Here is a 26922-nt window from a genome sequence, read left to right as displayed (position 1 = left end):
CATATGATTCAACACACAGCATTTTTTCACTGGTTTATAATGATTGATGCTTTAGTTTTACAACAGAGTAGTAATAAATGATGGTAAAATATTTAAGGCTAATTCTATGTGTCAATTGTTTTGTGTATGTATGGATTGTATATAAGTCAAAACACACACTCAAATATGAAATAAATACATGAAATAATATCAGAACCCAGTATCTTATGGGTGAAGCTTTTCAGTCAGATGCAGTTTGTTCCTGCTTCATTGTGCATGTCTTATCATTGTGAACTGTGCTCTCTGTCATCAACATCAATCAAACTGTTATTGTATAGCATACTGGTATGACCTCTGTGGCTCCACCAAAACTACTGGTTTTGAGGTAAATATATGGTTATTGTCACTTTCCCTACTTTTTCTACTTTTTTTACACCCACGCTTTAGAATGGACTCACTTATGAAACTGCTACGGAATGAAAATACATACAAACAATAAAACCTAAGGAACCAAAAACAAAAAAACTATGTACTGTTTCTGTACTAAATATGAACTTCATCCTCATGTGCATAACTGTGCACTGGGTGAGGCTCTGGCCACAAAATGAGAGGAGAAGTAAAACCCAAAAGCCATTTTCAGGTGGTTATTTACTTGGAAGTCACTCATATGTCAGGACAGCTGTTGCAGATATGCTTGTAAAAGGATCTAAGTGTGACAAGGAAGGGGAGTAGTTTGTGACGTTCTGTCTCTCTTTGACATTTCTCACTGTCTCATTCCACCAGCTAACACTCTATCTTTCCACCAGTGAATGAGGATCTATTAGCGTTGCTTTTAAAGACTGTAGGTTGCCATGGCGTCAAATGCCAGCCACATGTTAGAGGCTGCCTTGGAGCAAATGGATGACTTTATTGCTGGTAAGAGTTTCTGTTTCTTTATCAGATCTTCAGCACAATACCCAATTTATAATTGTAGGCTTCCATAAAACCAGGTCTGCCCACACGATTTTATTGTGGGGCATTCACATACATACTCTATATATTGTAGCTAGCACATTGAATAAAATCTTCTAAATATGCAAATTGTAATAGAGAAATTACAAACGAAAAGGAGTTTCTGAAGCATTTGTTGAAGATAAGACAGTAGTTTGTAAGTAATAGTCTTTAATTAGATAAGTACTTCTCTGTTATCTGTTCTCTTATTGTCCTAAATCAACCACCCACTCAGCTGTATACATTTGTACTTTTATTTATTTTGTAGCGCATATACCTCTCACGGTACACTAATTGCAGAAATTCCACGTTACTTTCCAGTGTCTTCCCATCTGGATTTTCTAGCAGAGGTGATACATTTTAGTCACTGCTGTTTGTCACAACCACAGCAGTGTTTTTTGCACAAGAGCAGAAGATGTTTTTCTATTAACAGAAGTGAGAGGCCAACCATTAGCATGTTTTAGTTATAAACTATACCACATAGAACAGCTAATAATCGCATGCTGTCAGTGAAAAGGCAGATGATTTATAATACAAAATATGCATCTGTCCACATGTCCATACTTCATTACTGCAATTTTACAGATAGCATGCATGAAAAGTACTTTCAGCAATTTAGACATGATAATTACAGTGACCTGCAAGTTGAGCGTGTAATTTGTGGATTTCAGAAGCCACAGTGCACAGTACTAGGCCAATTGATGCTATTTACACACAGTACACCGAACTGGAGCACAATAGTGCCCTCAAGAGTTAATTTGGGGAACTGCTGACATACTGCTCAGTGCAGATTGCCTAGAAGTTAGAATGCCAAAATAATCAAGTTATCAAAGTTCATTCTCTTTTGTTCTTTCTCTTGTGGAGTATTTTTGACTTCCTGCTGTTCTTTTCTCAAGGTAAAATTGGTGAAGGCCTGTTGGGTGCTCTTATGCAGTTAGATGACCAGGATTACCAATCTTCAGAGTGTACTAAACAGCTGAACCTCCCCTTACCCGTGGACCCCACTCTCAAGGCTCTTCAGCTGACTGAGGCCCTCAGGGAATTACTGGAGGGCCAGGGGGGTGAGGAAGAACAGGACTCTGTCAAGAAACAACTTTCCCATGATACAGCTGACATTATACTAAAATGGCTGGAGAGAGATGAGGTGAGTACACCTTCATTCACATCTGAAGGCCTTCAAAAGAGATGGGTGATAGGACGTATATAACACCCAGTATGCAAGTCCAACAGCCAATTTGAAATATCTAAAATTGGAAAGGTGTCTGTTAGTTACTTTTACTGTCTAAATCAAGCTGCTATGTCAGAATCCATGGGTTTTAATAGTTCCATGATATAGTGAGCTTTGATCCTGGACATCAACATCAGGAGGGATTTTTCTGTCTGCTAATACGCATTGAACTAGAAGCACGATCTATTGAAATCTGCACTGGTAATGAGTTCCAGAACACATGTTTAAAGTATTAGCAGGCGTGCAACCCTTTCACTGTCTGTCTTAGTCCTCTGACATTTCCTTCATTCTCATACTCCTGCCCTCTCTGTTCTGCAACACTTGTTTGTCTAGTTCAGGTTAGCCACTGCCAATATTTGCCCTCTTTTACTTTACTTGTAGTTAAGTTTAATATTGTCAACTCAAGTACCCCTTAAGTCTCCTCCACTGCTTCCTCCTCCCCTTCTGCTTTGTCGTTACTGGCTTCCACATCTGACAAGCATGTGCTGCAGAAAGGTTCCTCTCCCCTGTGCCCTTTTAGGAAGCCCAGCAAAATTAGTTTGACTGAGAGGTACACTAGTTCAGACAGAGTGAGAGAAAGGACTAGAGACATACAGTTTAGAGAGCGGTACAAGAGAAACAAAGGGAAGACAGAAAAAAAAGATCATGACAAGCAGCAAAAAAGTGAAGATGTGGTAAATACTGAAGCTGTGAGAGAGAACGCAGAAGAAAAAGAAAGGAGTTAGAAAGAGGTGGAAAACAGTGAAGAGAAGAAAGAAAGGAAGTTCAGCCAGCTGGCATAGTTTAAGTTATTCAGCTCAACTCTAAAAGTCTCAGGCGGTGAAGAATCTAAACCACAAGGACGAAGGTCTTCTCTGCACACTTTGCAATATGGAGGGTCTATAAAGGAAGGAAAGCTGGATTCAAATTTAATGCTGAAATTTTATGCTCCTATTTATCTTGCTATGGATTTTGTTCTCTGTTCATCCATAGTGCTTTGCAATGCTAGCTGAATTGTGTTAGTATTCAACATTAGTAGTCAGAGCTACAATACAATGGCCCTGTAGAATGGAGTATGATATTGATATCTACAAACATTTTGCCTGGCTCAGAAAGGTAAGAATTTTTACTACTGCATCACAACTGGACAAACGATCTTTTGTTTTTCCTTTAACTGCATACTTAGAGTTACCAGTGATAATTTGGATGAAGACTTGTTTTGTATGTTACTTGAAGCAGAGTGCTGCAGAACATGCAGTATAATCCTGTGTGCAAGGCCCCTTTGGGCTGGAACAGTTACTGTAAGTAAAGGAGTTTATTAAGTCTTTTTCAACAATGATTTCATTATTAATACAATGTTAAATCTTACGTTAAGCCTTACATTGAATTAAAGAGTTGTGTGTTAAAGCTAACTTAAACAAAATTGATGTAATAAGTCTTAATAGTAATAACTATTGTTTATCAAACTATATTTAGTTTTAGGTCACTGGGTCTTTAAATGAAATGCATAACAAGTCTACCACACTGGTCATAAGGTTATAGTGTTTGAGTAGAATAAGAAATGGATAAATGTCAACTATGTTCCTTTGTGCTATACTGCCATGGATACAATGATACTGTATGAACAGAGTTCTGACTGTTACTGTTTTTATAAGTCAAGGTAATTCTAAATCACAACCTCCTCTACTTGACGTTTAGTGATATCAGAAGCCTAGTGTCACCATTACTATTTCCACCATCACTTTGTTTCTTTAATGGGTGTGTTGAAGACATGAAAGATCATGACCGTTTATCAGCTTCAAAATATTGAAATTTCTGACTCTGGTGAAGATCAAATCCCATTTTATGACTAATTTATGCAGAAAACCAGGAAACTACAAACATTGCCATTACTTTCCTACTTGCAACTGCATACTATGTATAAGTACATACTATAGGGAGTATTAAAAATATTCTAATGTTTAAACACATGATTGTGTGTTTTTAAAGTCTGTTGCTGAGTCTATTAAAGCCTTAATTATGTTTTAAAATTATTGCAAAGCACTTTAGCTGGCTGGCTCAGATGGATGCTGGGCTACATAATGTTTCAATGCATGTGGTTAATAGCCTTGGTTTCTGAGAAATCTGAGCTCTTTTGGTTGCACTTTACTTCCCTTGCACTGATGGCTCTGACATATCCCCAGCTACAAAGGCAGCCCTGAACTAAGACTTCTGCCACTAATCAGCCGGTATAAAATATTGCACAAATTTTTTAATCCTCAATTAGGACCTGTAAACCTTGTACAGACTTTCCCACATACAATCCAATGGCACAAAAGGAATTTCCTTGAAGATAACCTGACCTACGGAGCAACTGTTCTGTATTAACAGTGTACTCACTCAAGTTAATACCTGACTTTTATTTTGAAGGAAAACATCCACTCAAACACCAACAGTGAGTCCTATCAGGACCGGTTATCACGTCTGGAGGGAGACAAACAGTCACTGATTCTGCAGGTGAGATTAGTCTTCTGGATTATGCTCATTTTTGTGATCGGGTGCATTTTGATTAATGATGCAAATATTACAGTACATGGCCTTTAAAAAGAGAGTGGTAAAACATTTAACCTGAAGCAGGCCTGGACATTTAGAAAGCTGAATCAATTCCACTGGATATGAGCCTGTTTAAATAAAAGAAGAAATATGACAATACACTACTAGTGTGAACTGATTCAGAACAGTGCCCGTATCACATAACTGTGTTAGAGGAGACAGGCAAGGAAAGGAAGGTGAAAGGGCAATGGTAGGTCAGAGTATTATGATGTGAATGTTGCGTAATTGCGTATTTCTTCTTGTTGGGTGAAGTAATAGTTATAAAGTGAGCTGGTGCGGTTACAACACCAGAATGTCTTGTTTTCTGTGATCTGTTTGTCTGTGTATAGATGTGTGTAGGTGTGTGCAACTAAACAATTGTGTGATCTGTTTGTCTGTGTATAGATGTGTGTAGGTGTGTGCAACTAAACAAATGCTTATCTCAGACAAGTTGAGGCTAGCACCATCATGTGTTGTAATGTGTAGGCGTATGTAAGAACAGGGGCTCAGTTTGTTTCTTCAGACATATCAACAAAAATGAGCACTCATGATTATGTGAATGTAGCTGACAATAATGGATGTGCAATGTGAGAAACTGTACTAGTAAACAAAATCTGGAGCTCTGAAGAATTTAGCTAGACCTAGGCTGCAATTATGTGATAAAATGTGAAAGTAAATGATGATTAAATAGTTTATTGCCTGGATTCTCAACACTATCTTTCTATCCAAACTCAAATACACCCAGGTGAGTGTGCTGACAGACCAGGTGGAAGCTCAGGGTGTGAAAATCAGTGATCTGGAGAGTTCTCTGGTGGAGCATCAGCAGAAACTCAACTCCACTGAGGAGATGCTACAGCAGGTACACAGACATACTGACTTCTGATCATACTGCTGTGTCAAAACACCTTACACTAGACTTTCACAGTACCATATTGTTCATGATTTACTGGATCATAGTCAGGAAACTATGACTTTCGCCAAGGCTTTTATATTTGTATTGTTCTTCCATGCTAATGAAATAGCATCCAGCTGTCTCTTACTGTGAATATCCAGTTCTTATAAATTGTAATATGTACCTCAGGATCAGTTATGCCTCCTTGGAAAAAATTCCTTGCTAAAATTCCATTTATCTGGGTGCAGATTACCTTGACAACCAAAATATTTAGAAGGCTCAGACTCATTCCAGCACAGTGTCTCTGCCTGGTTTATGCAGGGCCAGACTGGTCTGTCTGGACAGGTGATTACAACTGCATTAACCACACCCCCAACGTGAAACCTTCAGGACTGACTCACTGCTTGTTCTCACACACACACACACACACACATGCATGCAAAAGAGCAAGAAAGAGGCGGCGGACAGCAGGGAAAGGAAAGAACAGCTGGAAAGGTGGAGAGGTGGGAGGGAAAAAGAATAGGGGTGGTGCTCTTTTAAAAGTTAGAAGTTCACAACTTTACAACATTCAGTTGTTTGCATTTGACTTCAAATCTACAGTAGAGACATTACTAAACAGTACAAAGGATACTAAATGGAATGGATTTATAAAACTTTAATCTACTGAAACTACAAGCTATTACTTCTATGAGGGAAGTGCACTTATGCTTACTTTGCTGCAGGCAAAATGAACCAGGTAATCAACAGAATAAATGCGGCTTATTCTTATAATGCTTCTCCTGTGAAATTTCTATTCAAAGTAGATTGTTTTACCCTAATCTGACCAATTTTACAAGTGCCAGGAATGTGTCTGGTTCTGTGTGCAATGTTGTATGTGTGCAGTGTATCAAAGGGCAGCCAGGGCTGGTTTCTTGGAGACATGGTCATTATGAGGCTTTGGACCTGAGCCGTAAATCTCTTCCTGGTGACAGAGCTCTAATATTTTCCATGTGCATACTAGAAGAAGCCCTAGATATTTTCCAAACTGAGAGTTTTAAATGGATATATCCATATGTACTGCTTGCTTGCCTCTGATGGTCAGTTCTGAACTTTAAGTGTTTTAGCACCTGCACAACATCAAGCAAATTAGTAATACATCTGCCTGTATAGCCTGTCTAAACTCCCAAAGCTGACAGCCATTGAGGGCATAGTCAGAACTGTAGAGCAGCCCCATAGTCCCCCTCATCACCAGCTTTTATTGGCAGCATTTCACACTGACAGAAAAATGCACCTGTCATAGTTATTTTAATGTTCTTTCTCTGTTTGCATGCTTTTGGTACCTCTCTCTCTCACTCCCCACCCCCACTCTGCTGTGTACTTTGAGCTGTGAAATAGGCATTATAAATAGTGGTCATGGGTTGTGTATATTTAGCCACTCAAACTGCGTCTGAAACCAGTGGGTTTGTCCGAGGGCACTGTCATTACAGAACTGTTAGCTTGCTGTGTCTCATACTTAATGCTGCTTTAGCTCAGTTAAGTACTGAGTGTTTTGTATCATTAGAGGGATAATGTATTAGTGTATGTTGGTACTTACCTGTATGTGTGTTAGAGTGGTTTAATGGTCTTGCTATATGTTGTTGATGACAGGAGCTCCTGCATAGGACATCACTGGAGAACCAGAAGCTGAGTCTTATGGGGGAGGTATCCTACCTGAAGCTAACACTGGCAGACATGGAGGGGAGACAGGGTCAAGGGGCTGAAAAGCAGCACAAAGCAGAGGTACGGCCTTATACCGAGCCAAATATGACAAGTTCTTGTGCTCAGAAAGTTTTTGTGTAAATAACAATTGTTTAGTTTGTCAGAACTTATGTATGTTATGTATGATTATTTTCAAGGAGTAATGCTCATGAACACTTGTGTTTTGCTTCAGTCGTTGAGTGCATCTCCATCAAGAATGACAAGGAACACACAAAAATCTGCCTTGTATTCTGATGGATCTAACCTTGAAGTCAGCTGTTGATTTTATGGAAGACCATAAACACTTCTGGACAGATGGAGCGCAAAATTCAACCAAATCCTATCTGAGCTGTTCTTGGGCAAGGTCCACAAGGGGGTTAATTTTTTTGTCAGTTTAAAGACCAATGTGTTAAGTTGCCAGCAGACATCCTGGGCATTCAGTGACCATATGAATCAGGTAACAGTAATATATGCAGTTATTGTCAAAACACTGCTGGTCAAAGAGCCTTTGTGTCCTCAAGTTAAAAGAGTTCAGGCATAGCGGAGCTGGCATGATGGATAGTTGGCCAAATATCAGTGTTTGTAGGCTTCAGCCCAGAGTATTCTGTTCTAAATACTGGTAAAGGTTGGGTATGCCATTTTGAAAGAAGGACCCTTTTTCTAAATGAAAGCATATTTTCAAAGCACATATTTCAAAAAAGGAGATTCAGACATTTGTAATAATTTGCCCCTCTACATATGTTTGCACACACACAAACACCATATGCAAGCCTCCTTACTGTGGAGCCAGTAAGCTCAGAGTTAAATTTAGCCATGGAGGATTACATATCATCTGTCATATCCGCTGCACTGGACCCCAAGTGAGACTTCCTCTGTCCACAGTCCGAGCATAACTCGACTGCTGTTTACATTCATTTTGAAGGAATATGGGCACGGTTTATAGCAAACCTATTCACTCCTTATCAGTTCAAACTACCTACTTGGTGAATTCAAGACTATGGCACAAAGCAAGGGGGTAATTCAGGTTCATGAACAAATACAAAAAACAGTATGCGTTTACTAAATGCTTCTGAGACTAACTGGCCCAGTGTGTTTGTATATAGGGAGGAGTCAATGAGCTGTGTTTCTAACACATGTTCACTATCATATTTATGTATGCATGCTGAAGAAAAAAAATCAATACTGTCTGTACTAAACTTGAAAAATTACTTCTGTAATACTTCAATGACATACAAACACAGATGTATGCATCTACACTTCAGTATTTCTGTTTGTCATTCTAAACATTTCTCTCAATTCTCCACCCCCCACCCCACCCACTGAATCTGTCAGACTGTAGTGAATTTCATTAGTGAACTCCAGGAGCAGATGTGTAGGTTTCAAAAGGAGATCAATAGCAAGATCCAGGAAAAAAAGGCACTGGAGACCCTGGCTGACAACAGCTCTACCGTGGCATACTCCACTGAGTCCAATGAGGTCCAGGGTTCAAACACGGGCCAATCCTGTGACAGAACCACAGGGGTGCACAAACTAGAAGAGGCTGCCGATGGACCTGATGGGGACATACATAGCCCAAAAGAGGATAACTCAGAAGCAGAGAAGCAGGACTACTGTGGAGGAGACAGTGTAGGCAAAGCCTGCCTGCATGGCTTCTAATATCCTCACTAGTGCAATCTGTGTGGAGCAAAAGCAAGCGTCTGATCTGTTATGCATCAGTGTGTCACACTACTAATCATTGCTTTTCATGGAATTTAATATGTTTTATGAAGGAATGCTGTTCAGATTTGCTAATACCAGAATATTGTATTGTATACCAGCTGGAAAGGGTGGCAATACCAGTATTCTATTGACATACAGCGTGAATTATGAGGCACATTTTTCTCACACTTAGGGCTTATTTAAGGAGCTCAGGATTCTGAAGGACAAAGTGGAGCAACTGGAGGATCAGAAGTTACAGTATGAGAAGAAACTCAAAACAACAAAGGTAAAAGAAAATACTGATTTTCTTGTCTAGACTGTGTGATACACCAACAGTGCCCAAATTCCACTGCTGTCCACTGAACTTTCCAAAATGACATCCAATCCAGTTTTCCAGGCAGTTAAATGAGTCATTCTCTTTTGCATGCTCTCTCATTCATAGACACCTATGTTTTCTTAGGAGGTCAGAGAACTATTTTACCTGGTATTTTAAAGTACTGTACAAACAGGGTTAAGGCTTAGTCATTTGAATGTATTACTTGTATAGTATATTTTAACATAATCCCATTGGATTGACTTCAGAGACTTTTTTGAGCTATTATATTTGCTTTTCTTTGTCCTCGTTTTTTTGATGAAACCATTAGTTCTTCCATTAACTTACATTATTTCATGAAGTCTCTATCAGACTCACCTGTTGTCTTTCCTTTTTTGGTGCAATTGCTGTCTGTATATTAGATAATGGTTCTGCTGTTTTTCTGCCTATGCAATAAAACCGTGCTTTTTAGTTTGCTCCCGGGAGTCATTGCTGCAGACCACAGAGCTAGTGTCCCATATTATTGCAATGCATATCATGATAAAGAGGCTGTGGAGCTGCACACAGTCAGTATGATAGTTAGTCTCTCTAGAGAAAAAGTGGCAGCGCTCTCATCTCTGCTGCTTCATTTCACTCCTTGCCAGGTGGTCACGGCACTGTCAGTCATGCGTCTGCAGGGAATGACGATTGTGGCTAAATTGGTGGTACCCCTGCAGCCTGTTGCACATAGGATGGCCTCAGCAGTGGTTTATTCACCTGAGACTCGATCTGATGCAGCACAGGCTATGCATGATTAGATAAACTTTATTGATCCGCAAGGGAAATTCCTTGGTCACAGTAGCTCAGTTACACACAGACACTTTTATTAAATAATAAAAATTAAAATACAATGGAATAATAAAGCGGAATATGCAACATTTGCATATGTACAATATACACACAGATATAAGTAAATATACACTATATACAAACATACAGTTGCAAGAAAAAGTATGTGAACCCTTTGGGATTACTTGGATTTCTGTATAAATTAGTCATAAAATGTGTTCTGATCTTCATGTAAGTCACAACAATAGAAAAACACAGTCTGCTTAAACTAATACCGCACAAACATTATATGTTTTCATGTTTTTATTGAACACAACATGTAAACATTCACAGTGCAGGGTGGAAAAAGTATGTGAACCCTTAGGCTAATGACTTCTCCAAGAGCTAATTGGAGACAGGAGTCAGCCAACCTGGAGTCCAATCAATGTGATGAGATTGGATGTGTTGGTTAAAGCTGCCCTGCCCTATAAAAAACACACACCAGTTTTGAGTTTGCTGTTCTCAAGAAGCATTGCCTGATGTGAACCATGCCTCGCACAAAAGAGCTCTCAGAAGACCTACGATCAAGAATTGTTGACTTGCATAAAGCTGGAAAGGGTTCCAAGAGTATCTCTAAAAGCCTAGATGTTCATGTATCCACGGTAAGACAGACTGTCTACAAATGGAGAAAGTTCAGCACTGTTGCTACTCTCCCTAGGCGTGGTCATCCTGTAAAGATGACTGCAAGAGCACAGCGCAGAATGCTCAATGAGGTGAAGAAGAATCCTAGGGTGTCAGCTAAAGACTTACAGAAATCTCTGGCACATGCTAACATTTTTGTTGACAAATCTACAATAAGTAAAACATTAATCAAGAATGGAGTTCATGGGAGGACACCACGGAGGAAGCCACTACTGTCCAAGAAAAACATTGCAGCACGTTTGAAGTTTGCAAAAGAGCACCTGGATGTTCCACAGAACTACTGGCAAAATATTATGTGGACAGAATATATTGAAATCAAAATTGAATTGTTTGGAAAGAACACACAGGAGAAAAAAAGGCACAGCATACCAACATCAAAACCTCATCCCAACTGTGAAATATGGTGGAGGGGGCATCATGGTTTGGGGCTGCTTTGCTGCCTCAGGTCCTGGACAGATTGCTGTCATCGACGTAAAAATGAATTCCAAAGTTTATCAAGACATTTTGCAGGAAAACTTAAGATCATCTGTCTGAAGCTCAACAGAGGATGGGTGATGCAACAGGACAACGGCCCAAAGCATAGAAGTAAATCAACAACAGAATGGCTTCAACAGAAAAAAATACGCCTTCTGGAGTGGCCCAGTCAGAGTCCTGACCTCAACCCAATTGAGATGCTGTGGCATGACCTCAAGAGAATGATTCACACCAGACATCCCAAGAATATTGCTGCACTGAAACAATTTTGTAAAGAGGAATGGTCCAAAATTCCTCCTGACCGTTATGCAGGTCTGATTTGGAACTACAGGAAACGTTTGGTTGAGGTTATTGCTGCAAAAGGAGGATCAATCAGTTATTAAACCCAAAGGTTCACATACTTTTTCCACCCTGCACTGTGAATGTTTACATGTTGTGTTCAATAAAAACATGAAAACATATAATGTTTGTGTGGTATTAGTTTAAGCAGACTGTGTTTTTCTATTGTTGTGCCTTACATGAAGATCAGAACACATTTTATGACCAATTTATGCAGAAATCCAAGTAATCCCAAAGGGTTCACATACTTTTTCTAGCAACTGTAAATAGTCTACACCACAGAAGAGACTGTGGTGGAGGATGGAGGAGTCATCTGGTTGGCCCAGATATTCAGAAGCCCCTTGTTTTGCTATAGGGGTTTCCCTGGGGCAGTCTTTCGTCACACCAGTGAAGGTGACCGCATGACTTAGGCTGGGGACGATTTTAAAATCTTGACCGATTTTAAAAATGTGGGAGACCACAGACATTAGGACAGTTTCAAGAAAATTTTAATATCATGATCCTGTGAATGCACACTAGAGGATTCAACAAGACTGGGAAATCACACACCAGCTGTTTGTAGCAATGATTTCATTTTGGGGCGATTCCACAAACATAATTTCACAGAAACTCGCGAGACCAAACGTGCCTTAATGACGCACGCCTTTTCGTTGTTTATTTTTGTTACAGAAGGAACGGTTTGTGTTGACTTGACTTGACTTGACTTAAACTTGTCTAAGTAGTTCTTAGTGGGGTAAAATCTATGAATAAGCTTATATGTTACTACTCTAAACTTATTCGTGACAAAAAATTATTGTGGCAAGGACCATATGTTTTTCCAGTTAAGCCTATCTACATATCTGTTCCAATAAGCTTTTTTTTTTTTTTTTTTTGACGTCGTGGCAGTTGAGATGTCCATTAAGTTAAAAGATGTTATCTCATCATAATCGTACAAAGACCAGGAGGAATAGTAGTGAAAAAATTGACTGTAGTTAAATTGCAAGCCTTCACAATTAAACAACTGTCTTATAAAGATAATGCCATTTTGTTTCCAATGGTTGTAGTATAAAGATTTCTTCCTATAAAGTATATCTTTATTGTTTCAGATAATATAGTTGTGTGGTGAATGTTTGTAGATGAGAGACCAGGCTAATAAGTATTGTTTGACTGGAATTTTTTCTGGATTATATTTACAGAGCAGCAGAAAATCAATACCACCCAGCTGATCGAAAATGTAGTTAGGGATAAAGTTCCCTATAGATGTAGGACTCTTTAAGCGCTGTTGACCTTTAGGATATTGTTAAGGACCTGTCCAAGGTGAGTTCAGCACAACAGATTTTCTAATAAGAGCGTGTCTTATTTTCCCATAAGAAATTAAACATCTGTGCAACGATCAGTTTAACCTTTTTCTAGTCTTTTCAATAAATGTACCAAGATTTTCTCTCAATCTTTTTTTTTCATTTTTTTTGATGGTAATTTCCAAGTAGACAACTTTTTCTTTCACTCATATATTACTTATCATTGTAAGGGCAGAATTTTTAATTGGAAAATGTTCACATTTGTTAATATTTAAATGTAGCTTAGACGCTTTTGAGAAAATGTGGATAATATTATTATTGGGATTTGGATTTGTTCTGCATTATGTAAAAATAGGGTAGTATCATCTGCTAGTTGGCTTATTAAAACATGCCTGTTTGCAATATGAATACCCTGTAGAGAGCTGGCATTAACATGGGCTGAAAGAAGCTGGTCAACTAGAAGAAAAAGGTATGGGGAAACAGGGCACTCCTGTCTAATTCCATGTTGTAAGAAAAATCTTGGGGATGCTCTGTTTTTCAGCTTAATAGCACTATTACCATCAGCCAATTATCTAGTAGGAGAGGTGATAAATCTGGTGATTTATTAGGTTTTAGATGTTTTATTGACTCTAAAATTTCCTTAAAAAAGATTGGCTGATCACAAAATAAGCTATCTTCATTATTCATTTTATGGTAGCAGGGTAGGGAGTCAAAGAACTGGATTCCACTGATTTTTAGTTTGTGTATACAGTTGAGGTAGAGCGAATTTTTGTCCAATCAGAAATGGTGTGTATCTGCACATAGTTTGTGTGTTGTGTACATACAGAAGCATGGTCAGTTGTACTACTTAACCTCACCGGGTGTCAGACTTCTTTAGTTGTATGTAATTTTGATGATCTAATGGCCAATCAGAGCAGCGCTAAGGAGGGACATTTGAGAAACCCTGTAGCTAGCACGTATGCTGCAGAGAGCAGACGGGAGAACACAGAAATACCAAGAAGACGAGAGTAAACTGATGTAGAATTTTTCTCATTACTGGTGAATGCAGAGTTTTCTGATGTGTAACGGGAGGTTTGTGAAATGTGACGTTAAATGCTCCGAGATAAAATGTTTATCTTTCTTCGAAAGTGTAACGTTAATAAGGAAGTGTAGAAGATCGCTATTAGCATGTTAGCATTCACGTAATAGTGTTGCTACTTGGCTAATTAGTTCTACTGTATACTGTTAATGTGAGCCAACTTTGAAGCTAAAATGAGCTCGGAATGAGTTTGTTGAAGAGACTTTTAGTTGATCAAACTGACTAAGAGACATTGTGTATGCTCGCTGAAGGACTTGGACCAGGAGACATTCGTTTGGCTTTTTTCCCCCCTGTCGCATGACCTAAAGTTCAGCTACAGTACACCGCTGCCGAGCTGGTTGTTGATGTAGCCTGCTGATTGCTGGTGTTTCAACCTCATCTCATCATCCCCATCATTGCCTAGTAGCCGGTCCGGTTCGTCCTATTGTCTACCAAATGTCCGCTGACGTCGTGAGTAAAACTGCACGTACACTCTCAGGCTTGCCACGTTTTTGTCTATTCAGAGGACTTTTAATTTTATTTAGCAGATTGAGTGTTTGCTTGTGAACCCTTTTCATATAGTAAAGTGTTTTGAGACATAATATTGAGCACCAGTGGGGGAAGGACGGAATGCGAGATTGACAGACGGATTAGTGCATCGGCAGCAGCAATGCTGTCAATGTACTGGTCTGTTGTGGTGAAGAAGGAACTGAGCCAAAACGCAAAGTTCTTGATTTACCAGTCAATCTATGTCCCTACTCTCACCTATGGTCATGAGCTTTGGGTCATGATTGAAAGGACAAGATCTTGAATACAAGTGACTTAAATGAGTTTCCTTTGCTGGATGGCGGCCTGCTCCCTCCTCAAAAACTGGATTCTCCTCAGTGCAAAAGGTTTGTTTACAAAAAAGCACCTGAAGGATTCTCAGACTGTGAGGAACAAGATTCTCTGGTCTGATGACACCAAGGTTGAACGGATTGGCCTCAGTTCTAAAAGTTATGTCTGAAGGAAACCAGGAACCTCCCATCAGTTGCCCAATGTCGGTGGCAGCATCATGTTGTGGGGGTGTTTTTCAGCAGCAGGGACTGGGAGACCGGTCAGGGTTGAGGGAAAGCCGAATGGAGCAAAATGCATAGATATTCTCCATAACTGTTAACTGCTCTTGTTCCCCAGCGCTCAGGACCTCAGACTGGGCCAATAGTTCACCTTCCAATATGATAACGACCATAGGCACACAGCCAAGACAACACAGGAGTGGCTTAGGGAGAACTTTGTGAATGTCCTTGAGTGGCCCATCCAGAGCCCTGACTGTTCACTGATAGTCCCCATCCAATCTGACTGAGCTTGAGCTGATTTGCAAAGAAGAATAGTGGAAATCCCCCAGTCCATGTGTGCAAAGCCTGTTGCGTCAATGGTCTAAATACTTGAGGAAGCCAAAGGGAAGAGAATGTAAATGTGATATTTCAGTTTTTCTTTAATAAATTTGCAGACATTTCTAAAATTCTGTTTTCACTTTGTCATTATGTGGTACTGAGTGTAGATTGATGAAAAAAAAAAATTTAAACAATTGTAGTACCACGGTGCAACATAACATTGAAAAAAGTCAAGGGGGTCTGCATACTTTCTGAATGCACTGTATATTGAAATTTGGACACTTCTTAATCCATCAGTTGAAAGGATGTTTGGTGATGACATCATTATTCAGGATAATGCATCTTGCCATAGGGCAAAACACATGAAACCTTTCCTTCAAGAAACGTCATGGTCATGGTAGAAACTGAAGAAAATGGCAACCTGCAAGACCGATCTGCACCTGCAATAAGAGAATGTTGGACCTGGATTGATAAGGAATCCTGTTTGTCGATATTCAAGTCCATGCGTCAGAGAATTCAAGCAATTACAAAAGCCAGAAGTGGTGCATCAAAGTATTAGTGGTGTAGTGTTTTTTTTTTTTATTTTTTTTTTTATGATTCAGTAATATTTTCCTCAGAATTCCATATCTTTTTGTGCTTGATCTAAAAAAAACACAAAAACAAAAACTGAGATTGACTACAAAATTAAACAATTGAATGAACACCCTCCAAGAGTGTTCATTCCATAATTTTTGCCAGGGCTTGTATATTACAGTATATCAACAGTCAGGGTGGAGTGCATTCAGCGCATCTGCTCTGCATTGCTCGTCGTCTATTGTGGGCTCAAGCTCACCTCCTCTCGATCAAAGCAGTGCACATCCCTAGGAAGCTCAAAGAAGTTGCAGACATCATGTCTCATGAGGGCCCCTTGCCTGGGGGAATGGTGCCTTCATTTGGACCTGGTTGGTTGGGTCTGGCACAGGTTCAGGCAGTCAAGAGTGCATTGTTTCATGCCATGTGGCAATACCCAATGTGAATGGTGGTTTTCTCAGCGGATGCAGGTACTGCCTGGTGGTGTGCCCCCTGGTGTTGCAATCGGACTTTGCTCTGGTGAGCATGTGCTCATTAGGGTTCCTTTTGAGGCCCTGTGGTAGGCTCCTCTCCTTTGTTCTCTTGGAAAATACATCCTGTTATTCACTTTGGTGTCGATAGAGAGAGTGAGCAATCTCACTACCCCCTCCTTTGCCTGCAAATTATGGAAGGTCGTAGAACAGTTATACTGTGCCCCAGTTCTGCCTACCTGCCCTGTGCATGGCAGGTGTTTGCCAGGTTGAACCTGTTTTTTTTGCTCTTGTTCATGTCTGTCTTTCTAGTATGTGTGTACCTCTGTGCCCCACCTGGTGATTTAGGCTCAGGTCATACTGTAGTTTTTAGTTATCCTCCTGGGTGTTTTGGGCCCTGTGGGGCGTGAAGCGTTTCTGGCTTTCACTTTGACCCATAGTAATAGCCCAGAGGGTTACACACCAATGAAACAGAATGTTGGTTATGTATTGTAACCAAAGATTCTGTGAATTAGGCATAGCGCTCTGGGCTTGTGGGCCCCACTGGTCTTTTTATTAATTCCTGGACACACCAGGCTCAGGCACTGCAGAGAACCTTCTCTGCACTCAGGACACAATACACAGATTCAGGATACTCCGCTGCTCAGCACAGAACCAAACACAGACTAACAAACAACACATAAACTCTGCCACTTGGCGTACAAGCAAATGTAACAGATGTGAACAAACTTTAATTCTCCAGTGAGAAACGAAGGGGAACAGGAGATATATATATACACTAGAAACAGCCTAATCAAACACAGGTGAAAACTCTTACTGATAAACATAAAGCTACCTATGACTAACATAGATGAAACCGGAAACCAGAGACCAAAATAAGAGTCCATACACAGGAAGTAAAAAATATCCTAACAGTTTTAATGCTAAATTATTAAGAACAATGTAATTTACTAATTTAGGTCACTAATTTATTTATTAACAATATATCAAGCTGAGTTTGACATGAAATTAAAGTGTTTTGGGAGCATATTTTGGAGGCATATTTCGGGTTTAAACTATAAAAATAGGCTTTTTTATTTATTTTTTTGTATATGGACATTGTAGACATGAGTTCACTCGGTTCAGACGAAGTGGGGTCCACCCATGTGGGCATAGACAATTTTCTACCCTATCCCTATCACTATCCCTAGGATAGGACCCATAGCATTAACCAGAGGGCTGTGCCCAATTCAGAGACTTTTGGGTTGCAATACATAACCAATGTTATTGTCAGTTTGCTGACCAATTGTTGAATAACAATTATTTTTTTTCATTGGCAAATAATGTTTTATACTAAGCGCATTTGCATGCACATGTGTGTAACTTACAAGACCTTTTTAAACAAGAGGAATAATGCTTGGTAAGTAAAACAGTGCTATATATGATGGAAAAAATGTATTTTTACTTTTATTTCCAACATAGAGCTAGTGCACACTGGTGAATAAATCATTCTAAAATAAATTTTACCTTATTTCAAAACAAATCAAATTCCTTGAAAGTAGCCCGATAGCTGGTTTTCTAGAGTTTAATGAAAACAAACATCTCCTTTGTTGTGGGTCTTTTGTATTGTATATACTGCTGGTACAAAATGTGTGAGGTTTTTTGCTGTCACTTTAAATTAAGATGCATGTGCATGCTTTGTTTTAGTGAATGTGAAAGAGTTTTAGACATATTTTGGCACATACAGTGGTGTGAAAGTCCCCCCCCCCCCCGTTAAAACATAACTTTACTGTGGTTTATCACACCTGAGTTCAATAGCCACACCCAGGCCTGATTACTGCCACACCTGTTTACAATCAAGAAATCACTTTAATAGGACCTGCCTGACAAAATGAAGTAGACCAAAAGATCCTCAAAAGCTAGACTTCATGCCAAGATCCAAAGAAATTCAAAAACAAATGAGAAAGAAAGTAATTGAGATCTATCAGTCTGGGTTATAAAGCCATTTCTAAAGCTTTGTGACTGCAGCGAACCACAGTGAGAGCCTTTATCTGGTGAAAACATGGAACAGCGGAGAACCTTCCCAGGAGTGGTCAGCCGACCAAAAATACCCCAAGAGCGCAGTGACGACTCATTCAAGAGGTCACAAAAGACCCCACAACAACATCCAAAGAACTGCAGGCCTCAGTTAAGGTCACTGTTCATTACTCCACCTGGGCAAAAATGGTCTGCATGGCAGAGTTCCAAGATGAAAACCACTGCTGAGCAAAAAGAACATAAAGGCTCACCTCAGTTTTGCCAGAAAACACCTTGATGATCCCCAAGACTTTTGGGAAAATGTGGACTGACGAGACAAAAGTTGAACTTCTTGGAAGGTGTGTGTGCCATTATGTCTGGCATAAAAGTAACCGCATTTCAGAAAAAGAACATCATACCAACAGTAAAATATGTTGGTGGTAGTGTGATGGTCCGGGGCTGTTTTGCTGCTTCAGGACCTGGAAGACTTGCTGTGATAAATGGAACCATGAATTCTGCTGTCTACCAAAAAATCCTGAAGGAGAATGTCCGGCCATCTGTTCGTGACCTCAAGCTGAAGTGAACTTGGGTTCTGCCGCAGGACAATGATCCAAAACACACCAGCAAGTCCACCTCTGAATGGCTGAAGAAAAACAAAATGAAGATGGTGTGGCATGACCTTAAAATGGTGGTTCGTGCTCGAAAACCTTCCAATGTGGCTGAATTACAACAATTCTGCAAAGATGAGTGGGCCAGAATTCCTCCACAGTGCTGTAACTGACTCATTGCAAGTTATTGCAAATGCTTGATAGCAGTTGTTGAGGTTAAGGGTGGCCCAACAGGTTATTAGGTTAGGGGGCACTTTTTCACACAGGACCATATAGTTTTGGATTTGGTTTTCCCTTAATAATAAAAACCTTCATTTAAGAACTGCATGATGTGTTTACTTGTTTTATCTTTTACTAATATTTAAATTTGTTCGATGATTTGAAACAAAGTGTGACAGACATGCAAAAAAAAAAAAGAAGAAATCAGGAAGGGGGCCAATACTTTTTCACACCACTGTATAATACAGTACAGTTGTGCAGAACTGCATGGCTTATCTGCAATGAGTCCTCATTATGTGGTATCCACAGGCAGAGATCAACACCCTTCAGCAGCATCTCCTCAGTAAGAACGCTGAGATCGAAAGCTTGCACAATCAGCTGCTTGCCAGACCTTCTTTAACCAGTGAGAGCTCAGAGAAAGGTAAGCAAAGCACCCGGCTTCAAGCCCTACACCAACCTGCCAACAACAGCCTTGCACTGTCAGAGTTGCCCAGCCTGATGGCTGACACAGTTATTGACTCCTTTTTGCATTCATTAACTTGCAGTAACAGCTGCAGTGAAGAGTCTGTCTTGGCCCTTAATAAAGTGTCTCATCATGGGTCTCTGTCTGTCTCTCTCAGAGGAGATGTACAGGAAGAGGCTAAACATCAAATGTAAGCCTGAGCAGTACTTAATAAAAATTATTCTAAACCCATGGGCCATATCTTTTTCAGTTTTCAATTATTTCCTTTCTCTAGACATGTCTTTTTACTTTATTAGCTTTTGTTTCCTTTTGCCCTGAGAAGCAGTTTTGAGAATCACCAAGGGGTTTCCAAAATTACTTGATGCACCAGCTCTCTTCCCTTTGGTGTCCTCATTCTCTTTAATGTTGTTTTGTTCTGAATTTTCTTTGTCATAGATAAACACTTCTCTAGGTGCTTTTTTTTGTAATTACTGACACTCACTAGCAATACTACCTGTAATGCCTGTAACTGTTGCAAAGAAAGTATCTATTGATTGTGGGGCCAGATATGTAGAAGCTAATATGACTAAAGCTATGATTGGTAGATCAAACTGCCTTCGGTGAATACAATAATACATGCTTAGATGACACTCTATTGAGGAATAAATCTATAGCATTCAATCATGTATTTTTTACTTTCCATTCTTTCTAAATACCCATAGGCCACTGTATGTGTCTGCAGATAAATATAATTAATTTGACCTGAGCTGCTGTCCATACAAAATAATAAACGTGTGAGGCTTTTCTTTATAGATCAAGAACTGCAGACACTTAGGAGTGGAATGAAATCACTGGTAGCTGCCAATGATGAAAAGGTAAGTTACCAGGAGTCCGGTGACCTATTCTTTTGTATGTGATTAACCAGGCTGAAGTAGAGCAATGTGTATTATCTGTTGTTCACTGCAATGCAAAGTGTCTTGCTGGCCTGTATCTAGAAGAGCTATCATCACTGCTGCTTTGAAGATTAGGAAGCAACTGTTTTTAGGTGTTGTCATTTCTGGGAGGCACCGCCCTCCAACCATTTATAGTACAGAGCAGCTTTTGTATTCTCCCTGCCTGGGAATCTTGGACGTTAAAGACTTACAGACGCAGAACTACATGTGGCACACTAGTGAAGGCACACTAGTGAAGACACACACGTACACATACCCCAAGGCAAGCCATTTCAGGCAAAGCCACATTTAAGTAGGCCTCAATCTGCCAAGCCTAATTTTGGAGTGAGCTGCATTAAGAGAACCATGGCAAAACCAGGCATGGGCACCATTTCAAAAAACACACGCTCCACACAGCTGGTGACCACAACTAAGATTTCCAGCCAGTTCTATGTCAATGCCTTCTCTCTTCACTATTTTGATGTAAAGACCATATGGTGAACAAGGGATGTTTACGTGGAATATTGGTTAGTACGAGAGTAGAGCAGATTGTCCATTTGTGCTTTTCCTAACATTAGATAAACATCTTAATTCTGTTTTCTGCAGGACCGTCGTATTGAAGAGCTTACTCTGCTCCTGAATCAGTGCAGGCAATTCAGAGAGGTCACTCACACCACAAGGCAAGGTAATCTGCCTATTTACTCCTTTATCCTCCCTGTGAAGTATCTATATTCCCTTAATAACAACATTTGATCATTTTTTCTTTTGGAGAAATATCTGCAATTGCTTAAGCTGAGACAAAAATAGACTTCTTCTTTTTGTTGCTGTAGCTCCTCCTGCTGTTCGTTCATTGTCAAATGGTAGGACTCCGTCAAGCAGCAGTGAGGAAGAAGAACAGGGGCTGATGAAGCATACTGACTCTGCCAGTGCAAAATATGAGGATGTAAAGTCTGATGTGGGTTTAAATTGGTTGTATGACTGAACAACTCTACATGATTTTGAATGTGTAGTTTCTCTAATTTAATTCTGACTCATCACAGGGTTCCAAAAACAGCTCTTCCTCCCAACAAGTACCACTTTTGTCAGCCCAGAAGGACAGTGAATCCAGGTAATGAAGCAGCTACTTATCAATGGCCTACTCTGTTATTGCTTAGAAATTAATTGAGATGACTGTGGTTTTATATTCTCAGAATAGTACCCCAGTCTTTATCAAGCAGCATGAATGACCTGTCAAATGGACCTTCACAAAAGGTATTTTTTAAATCATCTAATATGCTTAGATTTGTCATTTACTTTTTAATTTCATTAATAACCCTGAACGCTTTCCCTATGTGTTTCATACTGTATGCAAGCTATTGTCTTATGTGATGAATATGTGACAGAATTCACAATTTGTATCACATATAATTACAGTTGATTTTTTTTTTTTGTTTTGTTTATATCTGCAGAGTGGTCTTAGTGACACCAGAAGTCAGACGCTGCCTGTGAATTCTTCTTTGTCAGAGCAAAATGGGATGGGAAGAGACATCAGTAGTGAAATCCAGAGACAAACGTCTCCCGATAGAGGGGAAGATGGAGACTCCAGCCAAAGTAATTCCATAAGTATTAACTCAGGATATACAGTAATAATCTCTGACATAGCATCAGATATCTTTTACTGTGGAATAGTCGTGATGCCATGAATTCCCATGAGCAAAGGCAGTACTCATATTTTGGGCAAACCCTTCTTCTTTAACCAGACAACCACTACACCTTTGATCACAACTAATTGCAGAGGATCCTAACAGATTGACCACAATCATCCCAGCTCCACCCTTCAATCCTCTTTACCGACCAGATTTAACTGGAGCCCCACCCAGATTTCTCTTTACCAAGTTCTGCTGTAGAGTGGAGACTGACTGCAGTGTATATCATTAAGATCACAGCTTGTAAAATTTCGCTTAAATCCCTTCTTTTTCAAGGGACATTAACTGATGAATTATTTGCTGATCTCAATGGTCTGTAACCTTTGTTCCCTTTCCTGAATAGAGCACTGTATAAAGACAGCCCATCACACCACACATGCACTGTTTTTTTACACTTGTATGTGCCACAGTTTCACAACCAGGGAAGACTTTAAATTTAGAAATATCCTTTGTCTGCTCAAATTACTGCCATTTTTAACTGAGCATTTGCTAACTTCAAACAATCTGACTCATATTTGTTAATTTAGCTCTAAAAAAATAGAGCACAACACTCATGGTGGTTTTCTCTTAAAGGAAAGCTGGAGAAAGTTGATGACAGCTCTTCAACCAATAATTCCCCAGTTCATTCTGGGGCAAATACACAGACTGGCCAGAGAGCTGTGGGCTCACCAGAATACATGAAGAATAACAGGAGCTTTAAGAGACTCTGGGGGAAGTGAGTGTGGGAAATACATTAACAGATGATCACTAAGTAAAAAACATTAAATAGATGTCTGTTATATCATTATGTTTATATATATATGTACTCTAAATAGCATATATTTTATATATTCAATATATGTGCAAAAACATCAGTAGGTGTATGTGATGTAAGGTAAAAAATTTAATTATTATACAAATATAATGTAGTTGTTTTATAAAGACAAACTTATAAAATTACTGACATTATACACTTATACAAAACTGTAAATGTTTAATAATTTTTTACTGGCCTTTAATATTAAAATACTACAGTTATTTAAGCTATTTTCCTTTATTGCCTCTTTTATACTTCTTATTTATATTTTTCAACATTGCAGTTAATATGTACTGATTGTGCCAATTCTACTACAATTTAACTTTGAGGATGAAAGACGTTTCCAGATTTTTATCCAAAGATTTGTTTATCCTCATCCATACAGACTTCGAAGAACCCAGTCTGGAGGGCTCCAGGCAATGGATCCAGATGTCAGTCAATTTAGAAGAGGGGGTCTACGGGCTACGGCTGGACCCAGACTGACTAGGACCCTTGAATCCTATGACTCTGCACGGTAAAGTTCGATGTAGATCTACCTCACTTTGTAGTACTCCTATTTTAAGGATTTCAGATCAGCAAGGTCACTGTTACACTTTATCCTTACCTCCATCATTTCCTAAATGGCCAAAATGAGAAGAGGCTAAAGGGCTTACCATAATCGTTTTTGTTTTAAATGCATTGTATGCTTTGTGTGTTTTATTGTGAATAATCTAAAAGATGATAATTTTTAAATCTTTGCAATAAATCAACCAGTTTATCAACTAATCTGTTCCTTTTTTCTGTCAGTGATATGAATATTCCATTTAGCCAGTGGACAAGGGAGCAGGTCTGTGGTTGGCTAGAGGACTACGGACTGGGCCAGTATGTCAGTCTCACCCGGCAGTGGGTTGAGAATGGACAGACACTCCTCTCTGCCACACCTCAGGATTTTGAGAAGGTCAAGTGATGAGATGGGATAATTAATCTAATGACATGACTTAAAAGGATTATCAGGGAAAATTAAATTGCATAGTGTGTGAGCAAAGCCACAATTAAACCCCAGTCTTTAGTGTTGTGATAAAGTCTTTTCTGACCTCAGGAGATGGGTATGAAGAATCCACTACACAGGAAGAAGCTGCAGCTTGCTCTGAGTGCAGTCACTACTAAAGTGGTAGAGAAATCATCAGAGCTGGACCATATCTGGGTCACCCGTAAGACAGTTTTTACATTGAATATTGGAAATGTTTCAAGTAAAGTAAATTAATTCGCATTTCCACATTTTTAGGGTGGTTGGATGATATCGGTTTGCCTCAGTATAAAGATCAATTCCATGAAGCTCGTGTAGATGGTCGAATGATTCAATACCTCACAGTGGTAAGACATAATCCTGCATGTGTTCTGACATTTTCTGTTGAGGTGGGTCTGCAGATAAACTTGCTTGAATTTCAAACATGACTTAAAGACAAATGAAAAACAGTATATGACAGTTTATATTTTTTGTAAAGTTTACTGATGTTATTTTGCTTGTTCACCCAGAATGACCTCTTAACTCTGAAGGTTACCAGTCAGCTTCATCATCTCAGTATTAAATGTGCCATCCATGTCCTTCATGCCAACAAGTTCAACCCCAACTGTCTTCGACGTAGGCCGGGTGAAGAGGTGAGACAAAATTTGAAGGAGCAGGCAGAAATTGAAATTATGGAAAATTTTGTGTGAATTATTAGCAATCAAAGCTGATGTAATTAAAGACAAAGTGTTTTACTGAGATACTTTTCTCAGATATGGAAGGTGCCATCACATCAGTTGCCCACCAGATGGTGACAGATGAGTGTTGAACACTTAACATAATTTCTCCTTTCATAAAATTGCTTCCAAACCCTGGTGCTTTTGAGCTCTATTCTTTTCGCTTCTGTGTATTTAAAGTAGAAAGAGTTAGGAGTGACATTGGAAGAGGCCATGACTTCAATTAATATTTTTATTTTTAACTTTCTTCAGAAACAGCCTTCTCCCTCAGAAGTGGTGCAATGGTCTAATCATCGTGTGATGGAGTGGCTGAGAGCAGTGGACCTAGCTGAGTATGCTCCTAATCTACGGGGCAGTGGTGTTCATGGTGGGCTTATTGTAAGTACTGTATGTTTTGAGCTTGTCTGAAAGTTTTTCAAGTGAGACTATCCTGACATGCTTTCAGTACTTGCCAGGAGGCAAAATTTGTTGCTGTCATCTGCTGTCAATATGCTCTTCCATAGATCCTGGAGCCTCGCTTTAGCTCTGAGACTTTGGCCCTGCTGCTAAATATTCCTCCTCAGAAGACTTTGCTCCGCCGCCACCTCGCCACTGCCTTCTCTGCTCTGGTTGGTACTCAGGGCATGCAGGAGAAGCGAGAGTATGGCAATGCTACAGGCCATGTTCCCCTTACTACCACTGCTAAAGTGAAGGTAAAACCAGAATCTAGAGTAATTTCTAATCAATTGGGTCCAAATGGGTTGGACTTTTTAAATATTTTTATTTTATATATTTTTCAGCCTAAGAAACTGGGTTTCACTCAATTCAGTCACCTCAGAAAGAGAAAACCTGATGAATCCGCAGACTATATCTGCCCAACAGACTGGAGCACTGATAGTGAATGGGGTTTCCCGATTACCTTCTGCAGCACTCAGGGGCCTCAGCCCCAGCTTGGACAGACAGGATGGAAGGCAGGAGAAGGATGGGATAAAAACGTGATTAAAAACATAGCCACAAACAGTAATTAAAAAGTTAGAGTAGACATCTAACTTCCTTTTTACTGAGTGACTTATGTGAAGATGTTGAAATTTTAAAGCAGAAATGCAACCATGATTCAGCCATATGGTGCCTTGCTGGATGCATTGCAAAAAAGTTGTGTTTAGCAGGTGGTTAATTGTTGATAATGTATTTTTAACCCGATGTAAGGATAAAACAATGTTTGTCGAAAATAGTGATGAATGATGACATTGTGTGAAATGTTTTATGAAAGCTGATCTCTGCATTCCTTATATAGTTGGATTCCAAAGCTCATACTTTTGATTTAGAACAATGCATTTCGCTGACCATTTTGTATCTCAGTGTCTGGAAGCTGTATTTATTAAAAGTCCAGATTGATTGTACATTATCTGACATGGGATAGTATAAGCATAAATGTTTCTCATTTTCTGTATGTGTGAAAAAAAAATCATTTTGATTGTTGATGGTTTACTGACAAGACCTTAAGATTCTCCTATCCAAATGTTGCCTTGTTTCACAAGGTAATAGAGAATACATACCCTTTTCAAAAAAATAAAAAAGAGCCACCTCATTAGCCAAAGCAGTTTTGGTCCTCAATACTTGCTACCCTGTTTGCATATTTTATCTAAATTGTAGTCAAAGATATTTGAATGAAAGTGTAAGGGAGTGACAAATTGAGATTTTTAGGTTTTAATACTTTATTGTAGGAAATGATTCACCTTGTTGCACTATATGTCACTACAGTAAGAGACACAATTTTGTGTGATGCAAAGACAAAGTTTTAGGATGAGATCAGCTCCTGAGGACAGATCTGTGGATCTTGAATGGAAAGTGCATTTGAGACTGCCCACCACTGTTGGAAAATGAAAATGCAGGAACACTTTGCACCGTACTATTGCACAGGTTTGTTGTGTTACAGCCCAAGTTTAGATCCTTCAATATTACTGACAAGACTGATACGAATCTGTTTTATTTGGTTGAATTCATTAAAATTGGGTTGTCTTAAGATACTCAGCTCAAATGTTAAAGGATTGTTTTTTTTAGAGCTAAATTTACCTATGCCTTGGTAATTGCATACATTTAAGTATGCAA

The 26922-nt window shown here is 39.3% G+C and overlaps 1 protein-coding gene across 1 annotated transcript; it reads left to right on the top strand.

The window, feature by feature from the left end:
* Positions 1 to 761: 761 nt before the first annotated feature.
* On the top strand, positions 762 to 26404 carry ppfibp2a (PPFIA binding protein 2a). The gene is given in 25 exon segments (XM_033324989.1): positions 762 to 894; positions 1866 to 2113; positions 4586 to 4672; positions 5493 to 5606; positions 7266 to 7397; positions 8688 to 8981; positions 9247 to 9339; positions 19567 to 19678; positions 19878 to 19910; positions 20513 to 20574; positions 21238 to 21316; positions 21462 to 21586; positions 21672 to 21739; positions 21822 to 21882; positions 22080 to 22221; positions 22890 to 23031; positions 23498 to 23626; positions 23899 to 24049; positions 24191 to 24302; positions 24377 to 24465; positions 24628 to 24750; positions 25087 to 25212; positions 25338 to 25526; positions 25614 to 25696; positions 25698 to 26404. Coding segments are annotated over 25 exon segments (2973 nt in total). The 5' UTR covers positions 762 to 830; the 3' UTR covers positions 25813 to 26404.
* Positions 26405 to 26922: the final 518 nt, after the last annotated feature.

This window comes from Mastacembelus armatus, chromosome 3 (genome assembly GCF_900324485.2).
Source record: "Mastacembelus armatus chromosome 3, fMasArm1.2, whole genome shotgun sequence".
NCBI lineage: Eukaryota > Metazoa > Chordata > Actinopteri > Synbranchiformes > Mastacembelidae > Mastacembelus > Mastacembelus armatus.
The sequence above is the reverse complement of the archived record's forward strand: the minus strand, read 5'-3'. Positions and strand labels throughout refer to the sequence as shown.